This window comes from Eupeodes corollae, chromosome 1 (genome assembly GCF_945859685.1).
Source record: "Eupeodes corollae chromosome 1, idEupCoro1.1, whole genome shotgun sequence".
Classification (NCBI taxonomy): Eukaryota; Metazoa; Arthropoda; class Insecta; order Diptera; family Syrphidae; genus Eupeodes; species Eupeodes corollae.
Window position 1 is genome coordinate 127781924 of NC_079147.1, and position 21280 is coordinate 127803203.

A 21280-nucleotide genomic window follows, 5' to 3' on the forward strand; every position below is an offset into this window, starting at 1 on the left:
GTAAAATATTCCTGCAAAAAAAAATGATGGAAATCATTCACTTGTAGTCGTGGTATTCAAAAATGTAAAGTAAGAAAAAAAAAATTATGCACTGAACAAAAAAGTGCATATAACTTTTCTTGTGGTTGGGATAGAACTTTTTTTATCTGTTTTCAGGACGGTCATAAAGTCTACTATGCGGCATTTCAGGGTTATCCATTACTTACGGGACACCCTGTATATTCTAAAGTAAAACAAACCTTTGTGAAAAAAAGAAGAAAAACCAAAAACAGTTTCAAGAATCATATTGGATAATGAAAGTGTACCAACATACAACATCGTTCCAACTTAACCTCCAATGGCGACAACAGTGGCGGAACCAATAAAAGAAACCTCTAAAATTAAAGAGTTTGTGGAATTTCACAATATTTCCTGACATCTTTTATAAGAGAAGTGGAAATATTCTTACCACATTTCGTCGGTACTGCATTGGAACAGTACATCCTTAAAGGAATATTATCAAAAAAATCCAAGGACCAGCATTACAAGCGATCAGGACACTAGGACCAAATGCAACATGGGATAATATCAAGGCAGAACTGATAAGAAACTTCGGAGTGAGGGATCCCTATTACAGTCTACACCATCAAGCTCTTAGATTAAGAAATAACAATGTAAGTGATTATTTTTATAACCTCAAGGATATGCTCGAATACAAAGTACGAATTTGAATATGAAAAGCCTGTAGAATACTCGCCTTCAGCGAATGAGGCAATGATTATAAAAATGTTGTTATAAGTAGACAAACTAACAATATAAGTATGCTTTTAATCAAAATAGGAATAATTCAGGTCAATTTAAAAATAGTTCCAATAACTATAATAATAATAATAAAAACTGTTACAACTATAATAACAACGGTTATAATAATAATATTAAAAATCAGCGACAATATAATAATAATCAAACACTAATGAAATGTGATCATGTCCAACAAGCTTAAGAAGAAATAAATTTTCACTCACCGCCTCCAGATCGGATCTACCGATAGTAGAATAATTAACGATCGAGGAAAATAGGATAAAATAGAAACAGGGTCTACTACTACACTACTACACAAAACAAATCCCTTTAAAGGAAAATATTGTTTGTAATACACTTAATGGAAGAACGTCTATAGACACTGAAATCATAACAAAACTTCCAAAAGAGTTTGAAAGCTAGAATGTGTTGGAAGCTTACTTCCTTTAGCCCTAGTTGCTTTTAAGTATTGTATTGTACATTTATGTATAGTTCAATAAATAATAATAATACCTCCTTTAGTGAGAAAGATTTTGACGGCCTTATAGGGCAAAATTTATTAAAACCTTTACAGGCCAAAATTAATCTTGAAGGTGAATACATTTTGCATTGGTAATAAAATTAAATTTTTAAGTGCTTGTCCATATGCTTATTACGAAGTGCACAATTTAGAGCCTATTAAAGAAGATCAAGGTGTACTACCGAGTCTTCGTTAGAGAAAATTCTTAAGAAAAATAGAGCATATTTTTTCACGAGGAGCAAAAGCTAACTTGTACTCATGAAATTAAACATGAAATCATTACTACAACACATAGACCAATTTACTCAAAAATATATAGATATCCACAAATACATGAACAGAATATTAACAAACAAATTAAGGAAATGTTGTCGCAGGGAATAATAAAAGAAAGCAACTCTCCATATAACCGTCCTTTATGGGTTGTACCCAAAAAGCTAGATAATTATGGACTAGAAGAAATGGAGAATAGTTGTTGGCTATAGGAAGCTAAACGAAGCAACGATCGAAGACAAGTTTCTTATTCCTAATGTAGACAATATATTAGATAAATTAGGAAGGTCACAATATTTTACGACGTTGGACCTAGCAAAAGGATTCCACCAAGTACTAGTTAGGGAAGTGGATAGAAAGAAAGCAGCTCGACTCCTTTTGGGCATTATGAGTTCACGATAATGCCTTTTGGACTAAAAAATGCCCCAGCGACATTCCAAAGACTAACTCTGTACTTATAGAATACATAAATCAAATATGTGTAGTCTATTTAGACGATATCTTAATTTTACCTATGACTAGATATCTCAAAAAGAATACAAGAATAAATCTGAATGATTCAAATTATATAAGTTCGTTTGAAAAATTGAAAATAATACTGACGGATTCACCAGTCCTAAGGTATCCGGACTTTAACAAAAAAAAATCAACTCACGACTGATGCAAGTGACTATGCTATCGGTCCCGTACTAACACAAGAAGGACACCCAGTTTGTTATGCAAGCCGCACATTAAATAAACACGAGCGAAGCTACTCTGTCACTGAAAAGGAACTACTAGCAATAGTTTGGTCCGTGAAGCATTTCAGGCCATATAAATATATGGTAGATCTTTTGATCTATTAAGAGATCACCAACTTTTCAAAAGGCTGCAATCAAAGCACAAGGGCAAAGATATAAATCATCGTCTTCAACGATGGTTACTAAAACTAGGAGAATACAATATTAACATAGAGTACATAAAAGGAAAGGAGAACAATGCTGCAGATTTTCTCAGCCGTATCAATAGCGGAACAGGAGAAATGAATGTGATCGAGACGCTCACTCAAAAAGAGGGAGAAATAACCCCCCATACAAATTTAAATTTCGAAATTGATAATATGAGTACAGATAATAATACAATTCACCCACAGGAAGAGGAACAGAACGATCATTTGGCAATATTAGACACTGTAGTTAATAGATTTTATATACAAATTATTCTAACAAACAATAAAACAAAAGAAATAGAAATACTAAACAATAAGCGAATTATGGACATCAACTCTGAAGACATCCAAGAAGAAAGACTTTTAGAAGATTTATTAAGAGAAAAGGTAAAATAGGTTTTTACTCAGAACTAACTGAACACGAGTATAACTTGGTTCAACTTAAATTAATTGAATTATTCGATACAAGAAAAATCAAGTTTTACAAATGTGCGAAATATCATAACTATGGAACGGGTAATACTGGCATAAACGAAAATTGTGCAGGTCTGAAGAAACTTATATATTTTAACAACTTAAAAGAACTCATCAAAAATACATCAATAATTGCGACACATGTAACCAGGTAAAGTACGATAGAAAACCGAAATTTAATCACACTAAAACACCAAGTGATATTAATCAACTTGTACATGCAGATATTTAAAATAACTCCAAAAACAACTTGACTTTTTTAGACAAGTTCTCTAAACAGGATATAGAGAGACTTCAGAATACCATAAGTGAGAAGTTGAGAGTATTAACAACAGAAAAATCAGAACTAACAAGGAAAGAAAAAATATATAAATGTGTGTAGGATGGTATAATTCAAACACATTATATAATAAACACATTCAACAACGAAATTCAAACCAATTGATATTTCAGAAGGTAGAGTAGACAAAGAAAAAGTTAAAACTAACATGCAAATTATAAAAGACAAGGTTATTGATAAACTTAACAGAAACAGAGAGGAAAGAGAGGAAGGATTAGTTATGAATTATAAAGCACTTAGGCACAAGGAAGAACTTAGGTATAGAAAACTTAAATTATACAATGTACATTATTCAAATATTAAGAGACCTTTAAAATTTGCAGATAAAATAGATATTCATACTCCTCCTGATGGTAACTAAAGTAATTGATACAACTTTAATGATAGATAAAATTGAAAAAAAGCAGTATATTCACAAAAATTAAATTGGGAAACACCGAATTCGTAAAATCATATAATATAATATTGCATATCATTAATCCAAACGAAATCCAAATCATTATCTCTAATGTACAAGAAAACATTTTTAACATTCTTATAGACAAAGATGCAAAAGAAGTTTTAGTTAATGAATTAGAATCTTTAAAATTTAAGTTACACACATTCATTCCTCATAAAAGTAAAAGAGGATTAATAAATATAATAGGACAGATTTAAAATTTCTTTCTGGAACCATCTATGACGAGAACCGACAGAATATTGAACAACATTTAAAAACTATTGACGAAAACAACCATAACGCTATAAATCAAATAAATAAACAAATACTTATAAATAATAGTTTTAACCGAGTAAACAATAGAGAAAGAAAATCTAAAATTTTAAACGAATTTGCAAACATAAGAAAAGAAACTGTTAGAATTAAAAGTAAACTTTTTTATTTAGAATCATTATTAAAATCGGAATAATAAAAGATAATATTGAACATATTCAAAACAATATCGCATCTAGTCGAACAGGTATTATGGGAAACAACATTTTAAGTAAAAAAGAAATAATTACTTATGATATTCATTTTGAAAAACTAAAAAACATAAAATTAGCAACAGCTCTTTATGAAAATAAAAAATAGTGTTTGTAATTTAAATTCCAAATAAAATCATTGTAACAAGAAAATATTTAGTAACTTCTATAACAAATATAAACTTTGAAGAATTAATAATAGATGACACAAAAATAGTAAAAATTAATGAAACTGCTTATACATATAAAGAAAATATTAATTTGAAGAATTTGAAAAAATCTAATTTATGTTTGTATACAAATAATTGCATTAAAACAAAGAATGAACGAATGAAAATTATCGCAATAGAAAATATTAATATTTGTATTTATTTCATCAAGCAGAGTACAACTCTTACAGACTAATATGTATACTTATATGTAATATGTAAATAGTAGAATAATATAAATAATAATTAAAAAATAAATAAATAAATAACAATTCCTTTTAGATAATACAATGCGAAAACGAGAAACATTTTTAACGATTAAATAATAAAGTCATTTTAAGGTCTTTCATAAATACATCTCTTGAACAATTTGCAAAAATATCTATAAGGCCTATCACAGAATTTGTTTCTCTTATACAACGTGCAAATGGTTCGTTCATACTATAATTTCTTCTAAAGAAGTTCTCCCGTAAATGAAAATTTACACGTATAATCCGGCAAGGAAAAAAGAAATTTATGCGCTCCAATAATTGAGGACAATTAGTACGATTATTAATTAAGTCTTTGATAAGCATTATACAAAAGTACTTTCTTCTAAGATCAAGTGTTTGAATATTAAAAAGCAGACATCTAGTAGCATAAGAGGGAACTTCAATAGACCAGTTCAATTTGATAAATAAAAATCTGGTAAATCTTCTTTGAACACCTTCCAGTCTTAAAGAGTGGATTTCATAATAAGGGTTCCAAATAATGCAGCAATAATCAAGAACTGGCCTAACTAGCGAAACGTATAATATTTTCAATGTGAAAGGATCAGAAAAATCCTTTGAGTTTCTTCGTATGAATCCAACCATTTTGTTTGCCTTATTAACAACATAATCAATGTGACTCGAAAAAGAAAAACGTTCATTCAAAATAACTCCAAGATCTTTCTTAACAAATACTCTTTCAAGGACTATATTGTTAATAGTGTAATTGAAAATGATGGGCGACATTCTCCGATGACAAGTGAAACTTTGACATTTTCCAACATTCAGAAACAATTTATTATCATCACACCATTTTGCCAGCTTGTGAAGATCTTCCTGAAGAAGAAGGCAGTCATTTGAAGATTTAATAGACCGGTATACTTTGACGTCATCAGCATACATCAGATTTTGTGAAAATTTAAAATTGGAGGGAATGTCATTAATGAAGAGGATGAAAATCAACGGTCCAATATGGCTTCCTTGAGGAACACCTGAAGTAACAGAAATTTGTTTGGATAAATGTGTTCCAATTTTAACATACTGAACACGATTTTTTAAATAAGAAGAAATCCATTTGATGAAGCAAGAATGAAAGCCAAGTTTCGATAGCTTAAAAATCAGGATCTCATGGTTTACCCTATCAAATGCTTTAGCAAAATCTGTGAATATAATGTCTGTTTGCAAGCTGTTTTCAAATCCATTAACTACCGAGTCACATAAAACTGCAAGATTTGTTGTTGTAGACCTACCGGCAATAAAACCATGTTGAGAATCAGAGATTATGTTTTTAATAGTATAACTCAATTTTTTGGAGACTAACTTTTCAAACAATTTTGGAATCACTGAAAGTTTACATATTGGTCTATAGTTCTTTACATTCTGTTTGGGCCCAGATTTGTGTATGGGAGATATATATGATATCTTCCAATTATTCAAAAAAGTTCCAGTCATTAAGGATTTATTGAAAATCAAGCATAGTGGTAGTGATATTGAAATAGCACAGTTTTTTAACACAACAGGAACCATTCCATCTGGTCCTGCGCTTTTATTAGTGTCCAAATTTAATAACGCATCAAAAACATCTGCTTCATCAAAAATCATGTGTCCTATATCAACCACATAAACCGGTGAAAAGGGAGGAAGTTCACATGAATTTGGAATTGAGTAGACAGATTTAAAATAATCAGCAAAAAAATTACATATAACATTCAAGTCACTGGAAATGCTTCCAGAATATTCCATACAGTTTGGAAGACCAGTGGTTTTTCTTTTAGTGTTTATAAATTTCCAAAATTGTTTACTATCTGATTTTATTTTAGATTCCACTGATAAAATATAATTGTTATAAAGAAATTCATTTAGACTGTTAAAATCTCTATGGCATTCTAAATAGTTTTGGCGGAGGATAACATTATTTTTATCAAGCTTATGCAATTTATACGCCTTATTTTGTCTGTTTTTAAGGTTTGTAAGCCTTTTATTAAACCATGGTAGTTTTGAGCTAGACCGGGCTGATTTTTTGGGAATGAATAAATCACGAGATTCATTTAAATAACTACAAAATAATTCAAACGCTTGATCTAAGCTTAAATCGACCAAAATCATATTCCATGGAATTGATGACAAAAAATTGTTTATTTCAACGAAATTTGCACGTTTATAATCGAAAAAAAACTCTGTACTATCAGAAGATTCTTTTATATATGTTAAAAATTTACATTTAATAGAAAGGCATAAGTGATGAATTGAATTTTGAACAACAGGGAATTCATTCTCTTCGATATAAGCTTCATATTCCTTGTCAATAAAAACTAAGTCTAAAATACGATTAAGACTGTTATTTAAACTATTTACTTGAACTAAATCAAATTGACTGTAAAAGTCTGTAACTTCGGATTCAATTTCGGTGACAACTTTAAACGGCACCATTTAGTCTGTAAGAGTTGTACTCTGCTTGATGAAATAAATACAAATATTAAATATTACAAAAATTCTTCAGCCAATCGCAAAGTAATCATGTTGAAGATGACCACAGTTTTTGTTTATAACTTAAAATGTACATTGTGATGATATTGTTGACAAAAAATTAAATCTACTTAATGATGATTTCTCTCCTGGCCTGCATGGTTTGTCTGAAATATTATTAAAAATAGTTGTTGCTTTAAGTGACCTTTTTTAAAGTGATAAAAATGTTAATGACGGACGGGCTTTAGGTCAATGAAAAAACAATTATTTATGTTAAACATAGAAAATTCTGTGTTCAAGTAATTATTATCGCACCCAAATTTCATAATTTATTTTGTTGGTGTATAAAAAAGCTTAAAAAGTAATTCATGACAAATAAATGTTACGCTAACACTAAGTTCCAGAAAATATCGATTGATACTGCAATTGCAGAAGATAAGGATATTTTAAATAAATATTCCCGGTAAACTGTAGAACTTTATTATTTCCGCCTTTTATAATTCAATGTAAAATAATTCAATGCAGTATATTTTAGATAATAAAGTAGTTAAGTTATTACTATTGAAATAAACATACATATATAAAAAACATGTGGGTGGGTTGTATGTAACACTTTTAAGAATTTTGTATGATTTTCTCTCGAAATTCTTGGAAGTGTTATATACAAACCACTGCCATTTCAAAACTACTCTCTTCATTGAGATGGTTCAGACGGTTCTGAGTTCTAATTTATGTCACCTAAGTGTTTCTTACAACCATTTTCAATTTAAAGAATGATTTCAAAAAATTCTCATGTAAAAGTATTTTCAACATTTTTTGATTTTTGTGATTTGCACATTTTCAGAAGTTGTCGAGCTACAACTGGAACTTGAATCATCATCGATAGGGATAAAATTGAATTGTTTGATTCTTCGCTTTCATCGCTTTCAAATAAAAACTGCAAATTATAAAATTTTTTAATAGAGAAAAGAAATAAAAATTAAAATGAATACTTCGATCAACCACAGCAGCTTCCATTTTGGGTATTTGTTTATATTTGTTTTGCTTCGAAATGTCACTTTTGAAAAAACGAATTTGACACTGCTACCAAACTTTAAATAATAAAAAATATGATGATCCAATGATGTTTTATTATCATGATCTGATCCGGATCAGATCACGGTGATAATAAAACGCGGCTATTATTATTATAGTTTATCAACATTAAATTAAAATTTACATGTTAATATAAGCGAGCACTAGCTGCCTGGGGCTACTGACTCTTAATTTAAAAAGAAAAAACGTTTAATTTTGATTTTGTAAATATGTACATAGATAAATCAATGATAATTTCAAATTTACATTTTGTGCTTTATATAGTTTCAAATCAAATATGAAAGTTATTTAATTTTATGAAGTTATATACTTGTTTAATGTTTTCTGGATCAAAGTTATTTAGGATTTCTGTTGTTGAGGATGATGTGTTGTTAACGCTGGTGTTGGAAGTCAAGGATTTACATATATCTTTTCCTATGATGTGTTTAATGTCTATCCGTGATTGGCATTGAGGGCAGGTTGGTGGTCTTTCTTTTTTTAAAAGGTGTTGGTGTGTGAGTGTTGTGTGTCCCAGCCGTAATCTGACAAAAATGGTATTCATCTGCTTCGAGGTGGTGATTGGGTAGATCGGTTTGGATTTGGTGAGATTGATGAATTTGTATGAATTTTAATAATTATTCCAGTCAGTAAGTTTTTGTTCTTTAACTTTGTTTTGAACTTATCGTAATACATCACGTTTCGTCTGCAATTTGACCAGTTTGCCTGGGGAACGATGAGCATCATTAGCCGCTTTATCAGCATGCTCGTTACCCAAAATTCCTACATGGCCCGGTATCCACATAAGTTTCAACTTGTTAGGGTATTTTGTAAGTTGGTCTCTTAATCTACTGATAATATTTGTCGTATTATTGGGGTTTTGAATTGCATGAAGCACTGACTGACTGTCAGAGAAAATCACAAATTTGCCAGGAAGTTTGACGATAATCCTTGCTGTTTGTAAAATAGCTGTCGCCTCAGCTGTGAAAATGGAAGCGCTATTAACCAATACCCCTATGGATATTAGGGAACCGTTTTCGTACGTTGTTGCAAAGGAGGTTCTTTCTTGGACTTTGGGACCATCGGTGAATACAATATTCCAGTGATTTGACCTTAGTTCAGCTATGATATCATGGAATAAGGATTGGTACATGCTGTAAGATGTATTGCTTTTGTTATAATTGGTCATCTCCATAATAAAAGAGGAGTTCTTAATACACCAGGGTGGAAAACTTGGGAAGTATTTAACATTACTTATTATAGGAAGCTCCATTGAATTTGCGGTTTTTAATGTAATCGATATGGCTGATGGAATACGCTTGAGACATTTTGTTTGTCTAAGTGTTTTGAAGTCTTCGTTGATAATTTACCTTGTACAAAAGAAAGTTTGGTGTATAGGTTAGCTCTGGTTTCTAAGATGCGTTCTTCCACTAAGGGAAGTCCTGCCTCAGTGGGGAAAGCATTTAAACTCCTCCGTACTGCCAGGTGATATGGGGACGTTTATTGTTGTTTTGGGGGAATTGCCATAAATTAAGAGGCCGTATTCAATTTTACTTAATACTAGCGATCTAGTTACGTTACATAGAGTGTTTAAATGAGCATTTGATTTTTTACATGATAGAAAATTAACTAAATTAGCCCTAGCAGCTAGGCTTTTTTTAAGTTCAATACAATGTTTTTTGAAGTTATATCTATCACTAAAGATAATGCCTAAAATACTTAAATTATTTACATTGGCTATGTTAATTTTATTAAATTTTAAATTGATTTGTTTACAAATGTTTTCCGGCAAACGTGTAAGGTTTTGCATTTGTCTACGGATAATTTGGCACCGGCGGTGTTACACCATGTCAAAATATCCGTAAGTGCATTAGAAAAAAGATGTTGTTCAATTAAGCTATTATGTTTGCATAAAATGTAAACATCATCTGCGTAAATACAGTTACTGATGTTACTGACTTTATCAAAAGCAATCAGGAATAACACAACTAACAGCGGAGATCCTTGTGGGATTCCATTGTGGAGAGGGTAATAATTTGAAAAGCAGTTGTTCGTTTTTAGGCAAATTTTGCGCTCTGTCAAAAAGGATTTGTTAAAGTTAAATATCTTTGGGCCAATACCCCAAGACGTAATTTTGTTTAAGATTTGATGGATACCAATCCTATCAAATGCCTTTTCGAAATCTAAAGACAAAATTGTGACATGGTTTCGAGATGATAGAGCCTTTGTAATATAAAAATCCAGGTGTAGGAGTGTTTTATGCTAGGTGTTTTGCCTTTTAACTTTGAGAGACAACTTTCAAGTTCTAGCAATGAAATGGGTGTTTCTATATGTTTGGATTGAGGTGATAAATAATTATTGTTGAAAGGCATATTTAGCGTATTTGTTTTGTTTATTTTAAAAGCATCAGAGAAGGATTCATCTTTGGAGTGATTTGACCAAGTTTCTGCGAAAAGGTTACTTATTTCGTAAGGCGTACTTCTTTGTTGGCCTTGCTCTGAAATGCACATAATTAAGCACGGTGCATATGTTCCTGTAAGGCAACGGATTTCTTGCCATATTTTCGAAGGGGAGGAAGTGGCATTTATTGCGGATGTGATCTCGTTAAATTTGTTTGTTTTAGAAATTTTCACTTCCCTACGAAATTTGGCGTTTGATTTTTTGAAACCGATAAGATTTTGCTGATTGGGATACTTTTTAAAAAGTTTCCATGCTTTGTTCTTTTCTTTTTGGAAGGTAGTTCTGAGTTCCACCAAGATACTGTGCGAGTTGCATCTTTTGGAGTATTTTGGGTTATCGATTTATTGGCTACAAATCGAATCGCTTTAGAAATTTGAGCTGCCTCTTGATTTATATTTGAGGACACATTTGAGGATGGTAATTTTTGTGTGATATGATCTTGGAATAAATTCCAGTTTGCTAAGTCAGTTTTAAATTTGGGGGTAGCACGATATCTTTGGAAATTTTGACTGGATGTTAGTGTCGTTATTATAGGGAAATGATCACTGTTGTAAAGATTTTCAAGAGCCGACCATGAGATCATCGGATACAGTTCAGGAGAGCAGGTGGTTATATTTATGTGAGTGAAACTTTGATGCGTAGAAAAATGAGTAGGGGAACCATCATTGAGAATTATGAGGTTTGAGTTAGATTAAAACCTTTCCAAGATTGATCCTCTACTGTTTGTTGAAGGGGAGCCCCAAAGAACACTCCAGGAGTTAGCATCACCGGCTAAGATGACTGGAGTATTTATTTGTTTAATTATATTTTCCAGATCATTAATTGAAAATGATTGATTTGGGTGTATATACATCGATATTCGTCACCGACTAGCTCTCAAACCGATAACATCGTTCCACAAGCTGTCGTGATTTAGTCGTACCGCCAAGTGCGTAAACCGGTTTCTCTCTTCAAACCGTACATCACTATTAAACTTCTCTTTCTCCCACTTCTCTCTTCGCATACACACCTCACACCAACACATAGATCTTACTTCACTAACCCATGGCCGGCAGGCCTAAACGGTTAAATTATATGAACAACTCAATCAATCAAAAGGTATCTGCTATGCTCCCTGTCTCATCAATGTCGACGAATCAGAAATTGTAAGCGAAATGAAAACCCAAGGTGTCAAAGACGTTTATAAATTTTTAAAGAAAGAGGAAGACGGGAAGCAAAAGCCAACAGGTCTTATGCTCTTTACGTTTGACCTTTATCAAATTCCTAGTGAAGTCGCTATTGGTTTCTACACTGCCAAATTGACAGAATATATCCCAAACCCTATGCGATGTCGTAATTGCCAACTGCTTGGACACACTCTGAAACGCTGCAACGGTAGTACGAAATGCGACTCTTGCTCCCTTCCCCCCACACGCCTGACCCATGCACCCGCACAATGTGCGCTAATTGCTCGCTATCCCACTCTTCATCATCGAAAACCTGTCCAGCCTACAAACAAGCAAAAGAAATTCTTACCATAAAAACGTTGAATAAATGCACGATGAAAGAAGCTAAACGTATGTATAACCAACAAAATGTAAATCAATCACCCCCCCTCCACGATACATTCGCTGAAACAGCAAAAAAAACATCACACTTACCTACTACTTCTAACGATTCCCATACCCCCACAGCCTCACTACTAGGCTTATCACAGACCATCACACCACCATCAACCCGCTCTAATTCTACATCATCAAATTCAAAAACAACAACAAACCACACTAAAACGCTTCAAATCACAACACATCCAAGACATTAAGTACTAACACACGGACTCAACCAAAATCTCCCACTCCTACTCAATCACAAATAATTAAACCCCAACATGAAAATACCACTCCATCAAACACTTCTTATACCTACTCCACACCAAACTCATCATCCAATTCTAACACTTCCTCACAACCAGCTCAAAGTATTTTAAATAACTCACAAATCCCCTCAAATTCAACTGCCAACATCAACACGCAATCCTCTCATAACACACATACCTACAACCACTCAAATTCATCTCTCACTCAATCACCTTTATCAACAGTTACTCAAAAACTTATTCATAGTAATGATTATTTTGTAAACAATATTGATAGCGATGATGCTGAAATGCAATAATAAAAATTCCAACGCAACCACTGACTCTGCGGCTCGGGAACTGAATCGGGCAGGCTCCAATCAGAGCCTGCATGATTCAGCATCCGGTCCGCGGAGTCAGAACCCCGAACAACATAATTTTACCAACCCTCATAATTTCCAACAACAAACTTCCAACACAAACAAAAAACCTTTTCGTAACATAAACCAGTCTTCTTTTACCAAAGGTAAAACAAGTTCTTGGAACTTACAAAACTTTAACAAAGCTCTCACCATTCTTCAATGGAATATGAATGGATTTACAAATAATTTCGATGAGCTTAATGTTTTAATAAAGAAACACAACCCGTCCATAATCGCCCTTCAAGAAACTCATTGCCCCTTTGCTAAAAATCTGACCCATCCTAAAGCGTATAACGCTTACTTCCACAACTTACCCATTAATAACAGTGCCAAACAAGGCATCGCCCTACTTATTAAAAAAAATATTTCACACAAAACCTTATCTTTAAATTCAAATTTGCAAGCACTAGCCGTCGAAATACAACACAAAATTAAATTCACATACATAAACTTATACCTAGCTCCTAAAGAATCATTCACCAGTAACGAGCTGCTCAACATTATTAGTCAAATAAAAACGCCATTTATCCTCGGCGGTGACTGTAACGCCTGGAATACTCTTTGGGGATCCCCAAAAACAAACAAAAAGGGCGAACTAATCGAAAATGTTTTCACTGACAGTAATTGTTGTATATTAAACGATGGATCCCCCACTCATCTTTCAACCCACAACACATTTACGCACGTTGATGTAACTTATTGCTCAGCAAAAACAAATTGGGAAACCTTAGACGACTTACATAACAGCGACCATTTCCCTATCCTTACGACTGTTAATATAGGACGAACGACAATACCAACAGCAAAAAGCACACAGTTTAAAACCGACCAAGCCAACTGGCCACTTTTCAAGAAAAAAACTTCTGAACTATTATCCAACATAAATATGTCCTACAACAACAACAAGGAAGCTGCTATATTGCTGAAAGGTATTAGAACCGCCGCCAACCTCTCCATCCCTCAGACTATTCCAAATACGAAGCGCAAAGAGGTAGTAGCATGGTGGAACCCCGAATTGTCAATATTGCGCAAAGAAAAAATGATAGCATTAAAAAATTTTCAAAAAAACCTATCAACTCAAAACTTGATAGTCTACAAAAAGTCAAATGCAAAATTTAGACGGCTACTAAAAATAAGCAAAGCCAACAGTTTTATAGAAATGACATCCAAAATCAACCCAAACACCCCCACTGCAAAAATATGGCAAAATATCCGTGTCCTCACCGGTGACTTTACCCCACTTTCTATAAATAATATAGACAGCAACAACAATACTATCATAGATCCAGTAAGCATTGCAAACCTTTTTGCCCAAAATTGGTCAAACGCCTCAGAAAATATGAACTTTTCTGACCAATTCTTAGTAGAAAAAACAAACGCCTTACATTTCTCTCAAACACTACAACCAGCTAACACAACTGCCCAGAAAATTGAAGACCCTATAACTTTCATTGAATTTGAAAGCTGCCTCAATAAAGTAAAGGGAAAGACTCCAAGCAGAGACAGGATCTACTACCCAATGCTAAAAAACCTACCCATCGAAATCAAACACAGAATCATAGCCCTCTACAACAGAATCCTCAGCAACCATGAAATCCCTCAATCCTGGAAATCTGCAACAGTCATTCCTATTCCAAAACCCAAAAAAGATAAAAATAAAATTGAAGGTTACCGCCCCATCTCGCTTATCCCATGTCTGTCCAAAATAATGGAAAAGATAATTTCAAAACGTTTGTTGTGGTTCGCTGAAACGAACAATCTTATTAGCCTCAAGCAAGTTGCGTTTAAGGCTCAAAGAGGTTGCATTGACGCCTTGCTTCACATCGACCATGCCATTTCAAATGCTCTTTCAACCAAAAAACATATTTCCATACTCTCTCTTGACTTCGAAAAAGCTTTTGATCGTATAGGTCCTCATATTATATTAAATAAGCTCATAAAGTGGGGTGTTGGAAGCAGAATATACGGATACATAAAATCATTTTTAACAAATAGAAAATTTGTGGTAAAAACCAATAACGTCTACTCTTCCAGCTACCCACTTCATAACGGTATTCCCAAGGGATCACCTCTCTCGGTAATACTGTTTATTATTGCATTCGATGATATTAACGCAATACTAATTAAGTACCAACTTTTGGATCATTGCAGCTATGAAGATGATATTTATATTTTATGCAAAATTAATGACCTAAATAAATGTAAATCTTTATTTCAAATCGCATTAGAAGATATAATTGAATGGTCAACAAAATCAGGTGCAAAACTTTCAATTGAAAAATGTAAACTGCTTCATGTATGTCGCAAACAAAATTGTCAACAACCCAACCTTAACATAAACAGCACTATGATAAATAATGTTAGTAACTTAAGTATTTTAGGATTAATATTTAACTGTAAATATTCTTGGAAAGAACATTGTTTAGAGCTTAAGAAATCCCTAGCTGCACGAACTAACATAATAAGATATTTAGCAACATATAAAAGCAATGTACATATTAACACCCTTTCATACATTACTAAAACTTTAGTTCTAAGTAAAATTGATTATGGGCTGGTTATATATGGTCACTGCCCAAAGTATGTTTTAAACATCATCAAACCCATCTACCACACAGCAGCTAGAAGAAGCATAAACGCCTTTCCAACAACTCCAATAAAAAATATCCTAACTGAAGCAACTTTTTTCATGTATCGCCTCTGACTTTAGATCTGACGGATGGAGATTTATCTTCACCGATGGCTCTAAAACTCCGGACACCACATCTTATGCGGTGACTGATGAAAACGGATCAACCATAAGCATTGGTATTCTCCCAGATTTTGCCTCCGTCTTTACAGCTGAAGCATTTGCGATACTTCAAGCTACTAAAGCTGCAGCCAATCTCTCTGAAAAATGCACTATATGCTCCGACAGCATCTCAGTAATCAATGCAATTCACAACGCAAACAACAACACCGAAATCATATCAGTAATCAGATATCAACTCATAAAATTGAAAAATATTAAACTAATGTGGACTCCAGGCCATGTTGGAATACTTGGAAACGAATATGCCGACAGTGCAGCGAACTCAGCCAAAAACGCACCTGTACTCACCTTCAACATTTTCATCAAATCCGATCTCCTCAAGCATACCGGAAAGATATCTTCTGCAAAAAGTAGTCACGACTGGAGCCTATATCATCATCACTACAAGGATATAAACCCCTTAAAATCTACGCCGATTTACCCTACAAACTGTTCGAAACAAAAAATAACCAACTTCACTAGACTTCGACTTGGACACACTACTGCTTCCCACCAACACCTCCTCAACAAAAACGACCCTCCAACCTGCTCCACTTGCAACACCCACCTTGATCTAAAACATATTTTGGTACATTGTCTGTTGACGCAGCCCATAATTAAAAAAAATTTCAAAAATATTCCCGTATATGAAATCCTCATAAATCCCAGCTTAACAAATATAAATAATATTACTGAGTTTCTCAAAAAAGCAAAAATTGTAACTTGAACTTTCAAGCAAATAAGCCAATAGTCTCTGCAGCTAGGCTTGTTAAATTTTATATTAGCTTGTAATTTTAATTGCTTGTTAATTAATATTAATAATAATAATACATCGATATTATCCACTGCTAGGGTAAGAATGAGTGAGTTAATAGTTACTTTTTTATGCGGCACACCTTTTTTTTTATTAAAATAGCTATTCCTTGTTTAGCTGAAGTGTTTTGTGTTAGGTTATGGAAATAACCTATATACGTTTTGGGTATATTGGGCTTGAATTGAAATGCACAGTGCGTTTCTTGAAGACAGATAATATAGGGGATATATTCTTTAATAAGAATAATCAATTCATTGTAATTATTAATAAAGCCTTTCATATTCCATTGAAGGATCATTGTGGTTTTTTTTGTTAAGACAGCGGAGTAAGGTGGTAGTTGGATGTTACTATTGTTATTGCATTTCGGCATCGTGAGGAGCCGAGTTTTCTATAAAGTAGTTATTGTTTTCAATTAAAGATTGTGTTACTTTTGATATGGAAGAAAATGATTGATTTGTATTTTTAGAATCGTTCTTGGTATCTTGAGGTACCATAGTTTGGGAGGTAGATGCGTTGTTTGCAGAGGTTTGCGAATCAATTGGAGTGTTTGCTGTGAAAAGTTTACCGCTTGGCTCTGGTTAATGAGTTGTAATTAAAGTTGTATTTTTTAAATTTTTAGTAGATGTTGAAGGGATGGTATTTGTATTTGTATTTTTGGGCGGGTTTTGTGATTTGTTTGTAAAAGTATTGGAAATATTACTATTTGTATTGTTTAAACTGTTTGTATTTAAGATAGTTTTTTGTGTGTTTTCAACTTAATTAGAAGATAAGCCATTATTACCTGTTGTGGGAAGTGTAGAGGGTTTGTTTGAATTTTTAGATTTATCTGCAAATGATGCCGATGAAGATGAGAGGTTAGCGGGGATAGTAATCTGTTCTTTATGAATCCTTTTTGCTTCAGCCATGGTGCATTTTTGGTGAGTTTTTATTGTTAAAATTTCTTTGGCTTGCCTATAGAGGAAGAGGGGTGGTCAAGTGAGCAGTTAGCACATGTAATTTTTTCGCATGGAGTGGGTATATGTGGTTGGAGAGTGCATGAATCGCATCTTACACTACCGGTGCATCGTTTCGTTGTGTGGCCCAGTAACTGACAATTACGACAGCGCATTGGATTTGGTATGTATGGCGAGACTTTGACTTTATAAAAGCCAATATCTACCGAATTTGGAACGTTAAATTGGTCAAATATAAAAACAACTAAGCCTTCACTTCTAGTGAATTTATAAATGTCAGTTACACCTTGAGATTTCATTTCGGCTATGATTTCAGCCTCAGGGACGTTTTGCAAGCATGGGGCAAAGGCTATTCTGTTTGATTCATTAAGTTTTTGTTGAAGTTTGACAACAACTGGGCAGGAATTAGCAAGATTATTAACTTTGAGGAAAGATTCAACAAATTTTTGTGTTTTAACCAAAATAAGAAGGTTACCATCACGTAATTGGGTAATTTTTTCGTATTCTTGGCTTATATTGTAAATAGATTTTTTTAGTATTAAGGGGTTAAGGGATGTAATGGGTTTTACTGTAGGGAGTTGAGGAGAGATCACTATAAATTTTGGATTTTTCGTATTTGATACCGCGGGCAGAGCAGGAAAATTGTGAAAAAGGTTATTGTTAGATTTATGTTTTTTATTAGGTTGGTGGAATGCTGAATCCACGTCAAGTGGTAGCCCCTGAAGCGGGAGCCACCTAGCCCGTGGGCCATTTTGTATTGTATTTTTGTTTACAAAGAAAAAAAAAAGAACACAAGTTGCAAAAAGAAATAGAACTAGATAAGAAAAAAATTGTATAACGGGAGATACCGGTTGCGCGAAAAGCACAAAGCAAAATCACACAGTAGTCTACGAACGATGCTTACAGTTCGATGGTTAGTCGGTGTAAAATCCTACTATACTATGGAAAGATTTTCCAACAACCAATCTCGCTTAATTTGTGTCTTAACTTCTAATTTAATTAGAATATTATTATTATTTATCTTAAACTTAAAGCCCTTTTTTATTCCATGGCTCAGATCATACCTAGAGCACCGCAAACATAGAGTTGTTTTCTTTTTCTCAACTTTCAACCCCATTTATGCAATCTCTTCAAGAGAGCCACTATAAACGACATGATAATTGTTTTTGATAATTCAACCGTCTCTATTTACGATGACGGAAATAATAAAAAGTTATTTATACTTTATGCGATTCTACTTTACTGCGAAATGATCTTGACTCAGACTTGGTGCGATAAAAAATTTCTTATAACTCAATCCTGCTAAATGTCAATTCATAATATTCACGCATAAGTTATTAATCTGAAACCCCTCCGGAAACGCCAAGAAGTCACTGATATTCTCTTTCTACGCCACCTTTTAGCAGGGACCATTAATTCATAATTTCTTCTAGGAAAAGGTTCACATTTATACTGATCCACGGAACGTCATGTCCATCTTTTTCGTCGTCCTCATATCCATACAAATTACCGTCTCTATTTAGGATGACATGGATATAATAAAAGATTATTTCTTCTCTATGCGATTCTACTTTACTCCGAAATGATCTTAACTCAGACTTGGTGCGATAAAAAATGTCTTAGAACTTAATCCTGCTATATGTCAATTCATAACATTCACGCATAAGTTATTAATCTGAAAACCCTCAAAAAATGCCACAAAGTCAATGATATTCTCTTTCTACGCCACCTTTCCATCTTTTTCGTCGTCCTCATATCCATACAAATTACGAACTTTTTGAACCTATCTCTAGAATGCACATTCTACTTTTTATTCCATATCCGAACTTCCTTTAAAAGAAACAATATATACAACTCAGTCTTAGTTTTGTTTTGTTTAAGTATGTTGTTAATCAAAAACTAGTCCATGGGCCTTCGGGCTGAAGCTTATACATAAAATAAGACATACAAAAAAAAAACTGAAAAGAAGTGAATGAAAGTCTTTTACTAAGTCTTTTATTGTAAATAGTTTGTATTAAGCGTAAAAAATATAACTTACCATACATAACTCTCTTTCATAGCGAAGTTTAAAAACTCATTACATTCATACATATAATTTTGTATAATTAAACGAATATGTTTTCATTAATTTTATAACTTAAACAAAAAAATGTTTTATTTTATTAGACTGCGGGAGGCCTCCGATAAAATAAATAAAGTGGGATATGCCAACTCTCCAATTTTTGGTGTTTTAAAAACAGAAGTCAAAGAAATTGTTATTGGACCAGCTCATATTGGTATTTTACTGGAAGATGGTCGAGCTTTTCGCGTTGCTTTTTATATCAATTCAGATCAACTTGACTTGAGCAACACAGAGACTAACAAAAGGTATTATTAACGTATTAATTATATTTGTATAAAATAACTCTTCAAATACAGGATGATTTTAATAACGTGCACCAAAAGTCTGGAGCGATTAAGTTGGGTTAAGACAACAAAAAAAAAGCTACGCCTTTAATTTTATGTTTCACATGAGTTTTTTGAAATATGCCCCATTAAAAATGATAAAGACAACGGGGTATCTCTTAACAATGAGTATGATAATTTTGGATATCTTTATTTTCTAGATAGTTTAAATCGTTTAAGTACCTGAACTAGTTATGGTAATTTCTCATTAGTTATAAGATAACTTATGGGGAGTTGAGTTCACTAACTGAAGTTTTAAAAAGCCTTGATTTTATTTCCTTTATGTTTTTAAATGGGTCGTTTTATAGATAATGTTTAGTGCTGTTTCCGAATCCAAATTTTTTTTTTATTTTATAAGGTTGTATCTCAAAAGCCTTACGTGATAGACGTCGGATTCGAATGAAAGCCATCAAAAACCTAAGAAAAGATATAAGTCTATTGTCACCTACATTGCTTTATTGACCAGTGTTATGTAAACTCCTTTTGAAAACACAAAGCATGGGACTTAACTTTTTATATCGAAAAAATCCCTTTTCAATCGATTTAAAACAACTCCAATTTCATTTTGTATTATACATTTTCTTAGTCTTGAATAAAAATAACAATCTGTGACAAAAAAAATGGAATTAAAAACAGCTTTCACTCGTTTGGAAAGATGACATTGAGACCTACTATGTAACGATGTATGCAACAAGGGCACACTCAAGGGGATATAACTACATACTTGTGTTATGCAGAGACAGAGTGTGAGTATTGGGATAGAGAGAGAGGTTTTCAAAGGAAGAATCGGTGCAGATTCGTTTTGAATTCGTGAATATTGCAATGACTGTAAAAGACAGTGTGGTAATGCATTCCATAATTGCTTAAAAACGAATCTCGAATCTGGGCTCGAGGGTATACTGACGAGCATTCATAGAAGCGCCAGCATTGCGGTTGAACTCTTTGAGGGGGGGAGCAACAGGATATTCAAGCGACGTAGATGAACTAATGATGATATTATCACCATTTAATACTGTCCAAGATTCTTAAGTAAGTAGCATTAACACGATCTCAGAGATGGGAGTTATACTCAAGCTTTGGACGAATATTAATCTTGTTGTTGGAGTTCCACATTCTAAAAAGAGGGATGTAGATCTGAAAATGATATGAAAAGATAAGAGTGCTATCGTCAGCGAAACAATGTATTGGATTAGAAGTTACAGACAGGGTATCATTACTAAAAATGGGTAAGATTGTTGGAGACAGATAAGAAGCCTGGGGGCGAGGGTGGAGAATCGGGCAAATATATG

The 21280-nt window shown here is 33.1% G+C and overlaps 1 protein-coding gene across 3 annotated transcripts in view; it reads left to right on the forward strand.

Moving 5' to 3' along the window:
- LOC129938710 (E3 ubiquitin-protein ligase hyd) overlaps window positions 1-21280 on the forward strand; it is a 177355-nt gene that overhangs the window by 18634 nt on the left and 137441 nt on the right. For all 3 annotated transcript variants that reach the window (XM_056046408.1, XM_056046406.1, XM_056046409.1), the window contains exon 2: window positions 19713-19913. In XM_056046408.1, coding sequence (XP_055902383.1) covers window positions 19713-19913 — 201 coding nt within the window. The remainder of the gene's footprint in view (window positions 1-19712; window positions 19914-21280) is intronic.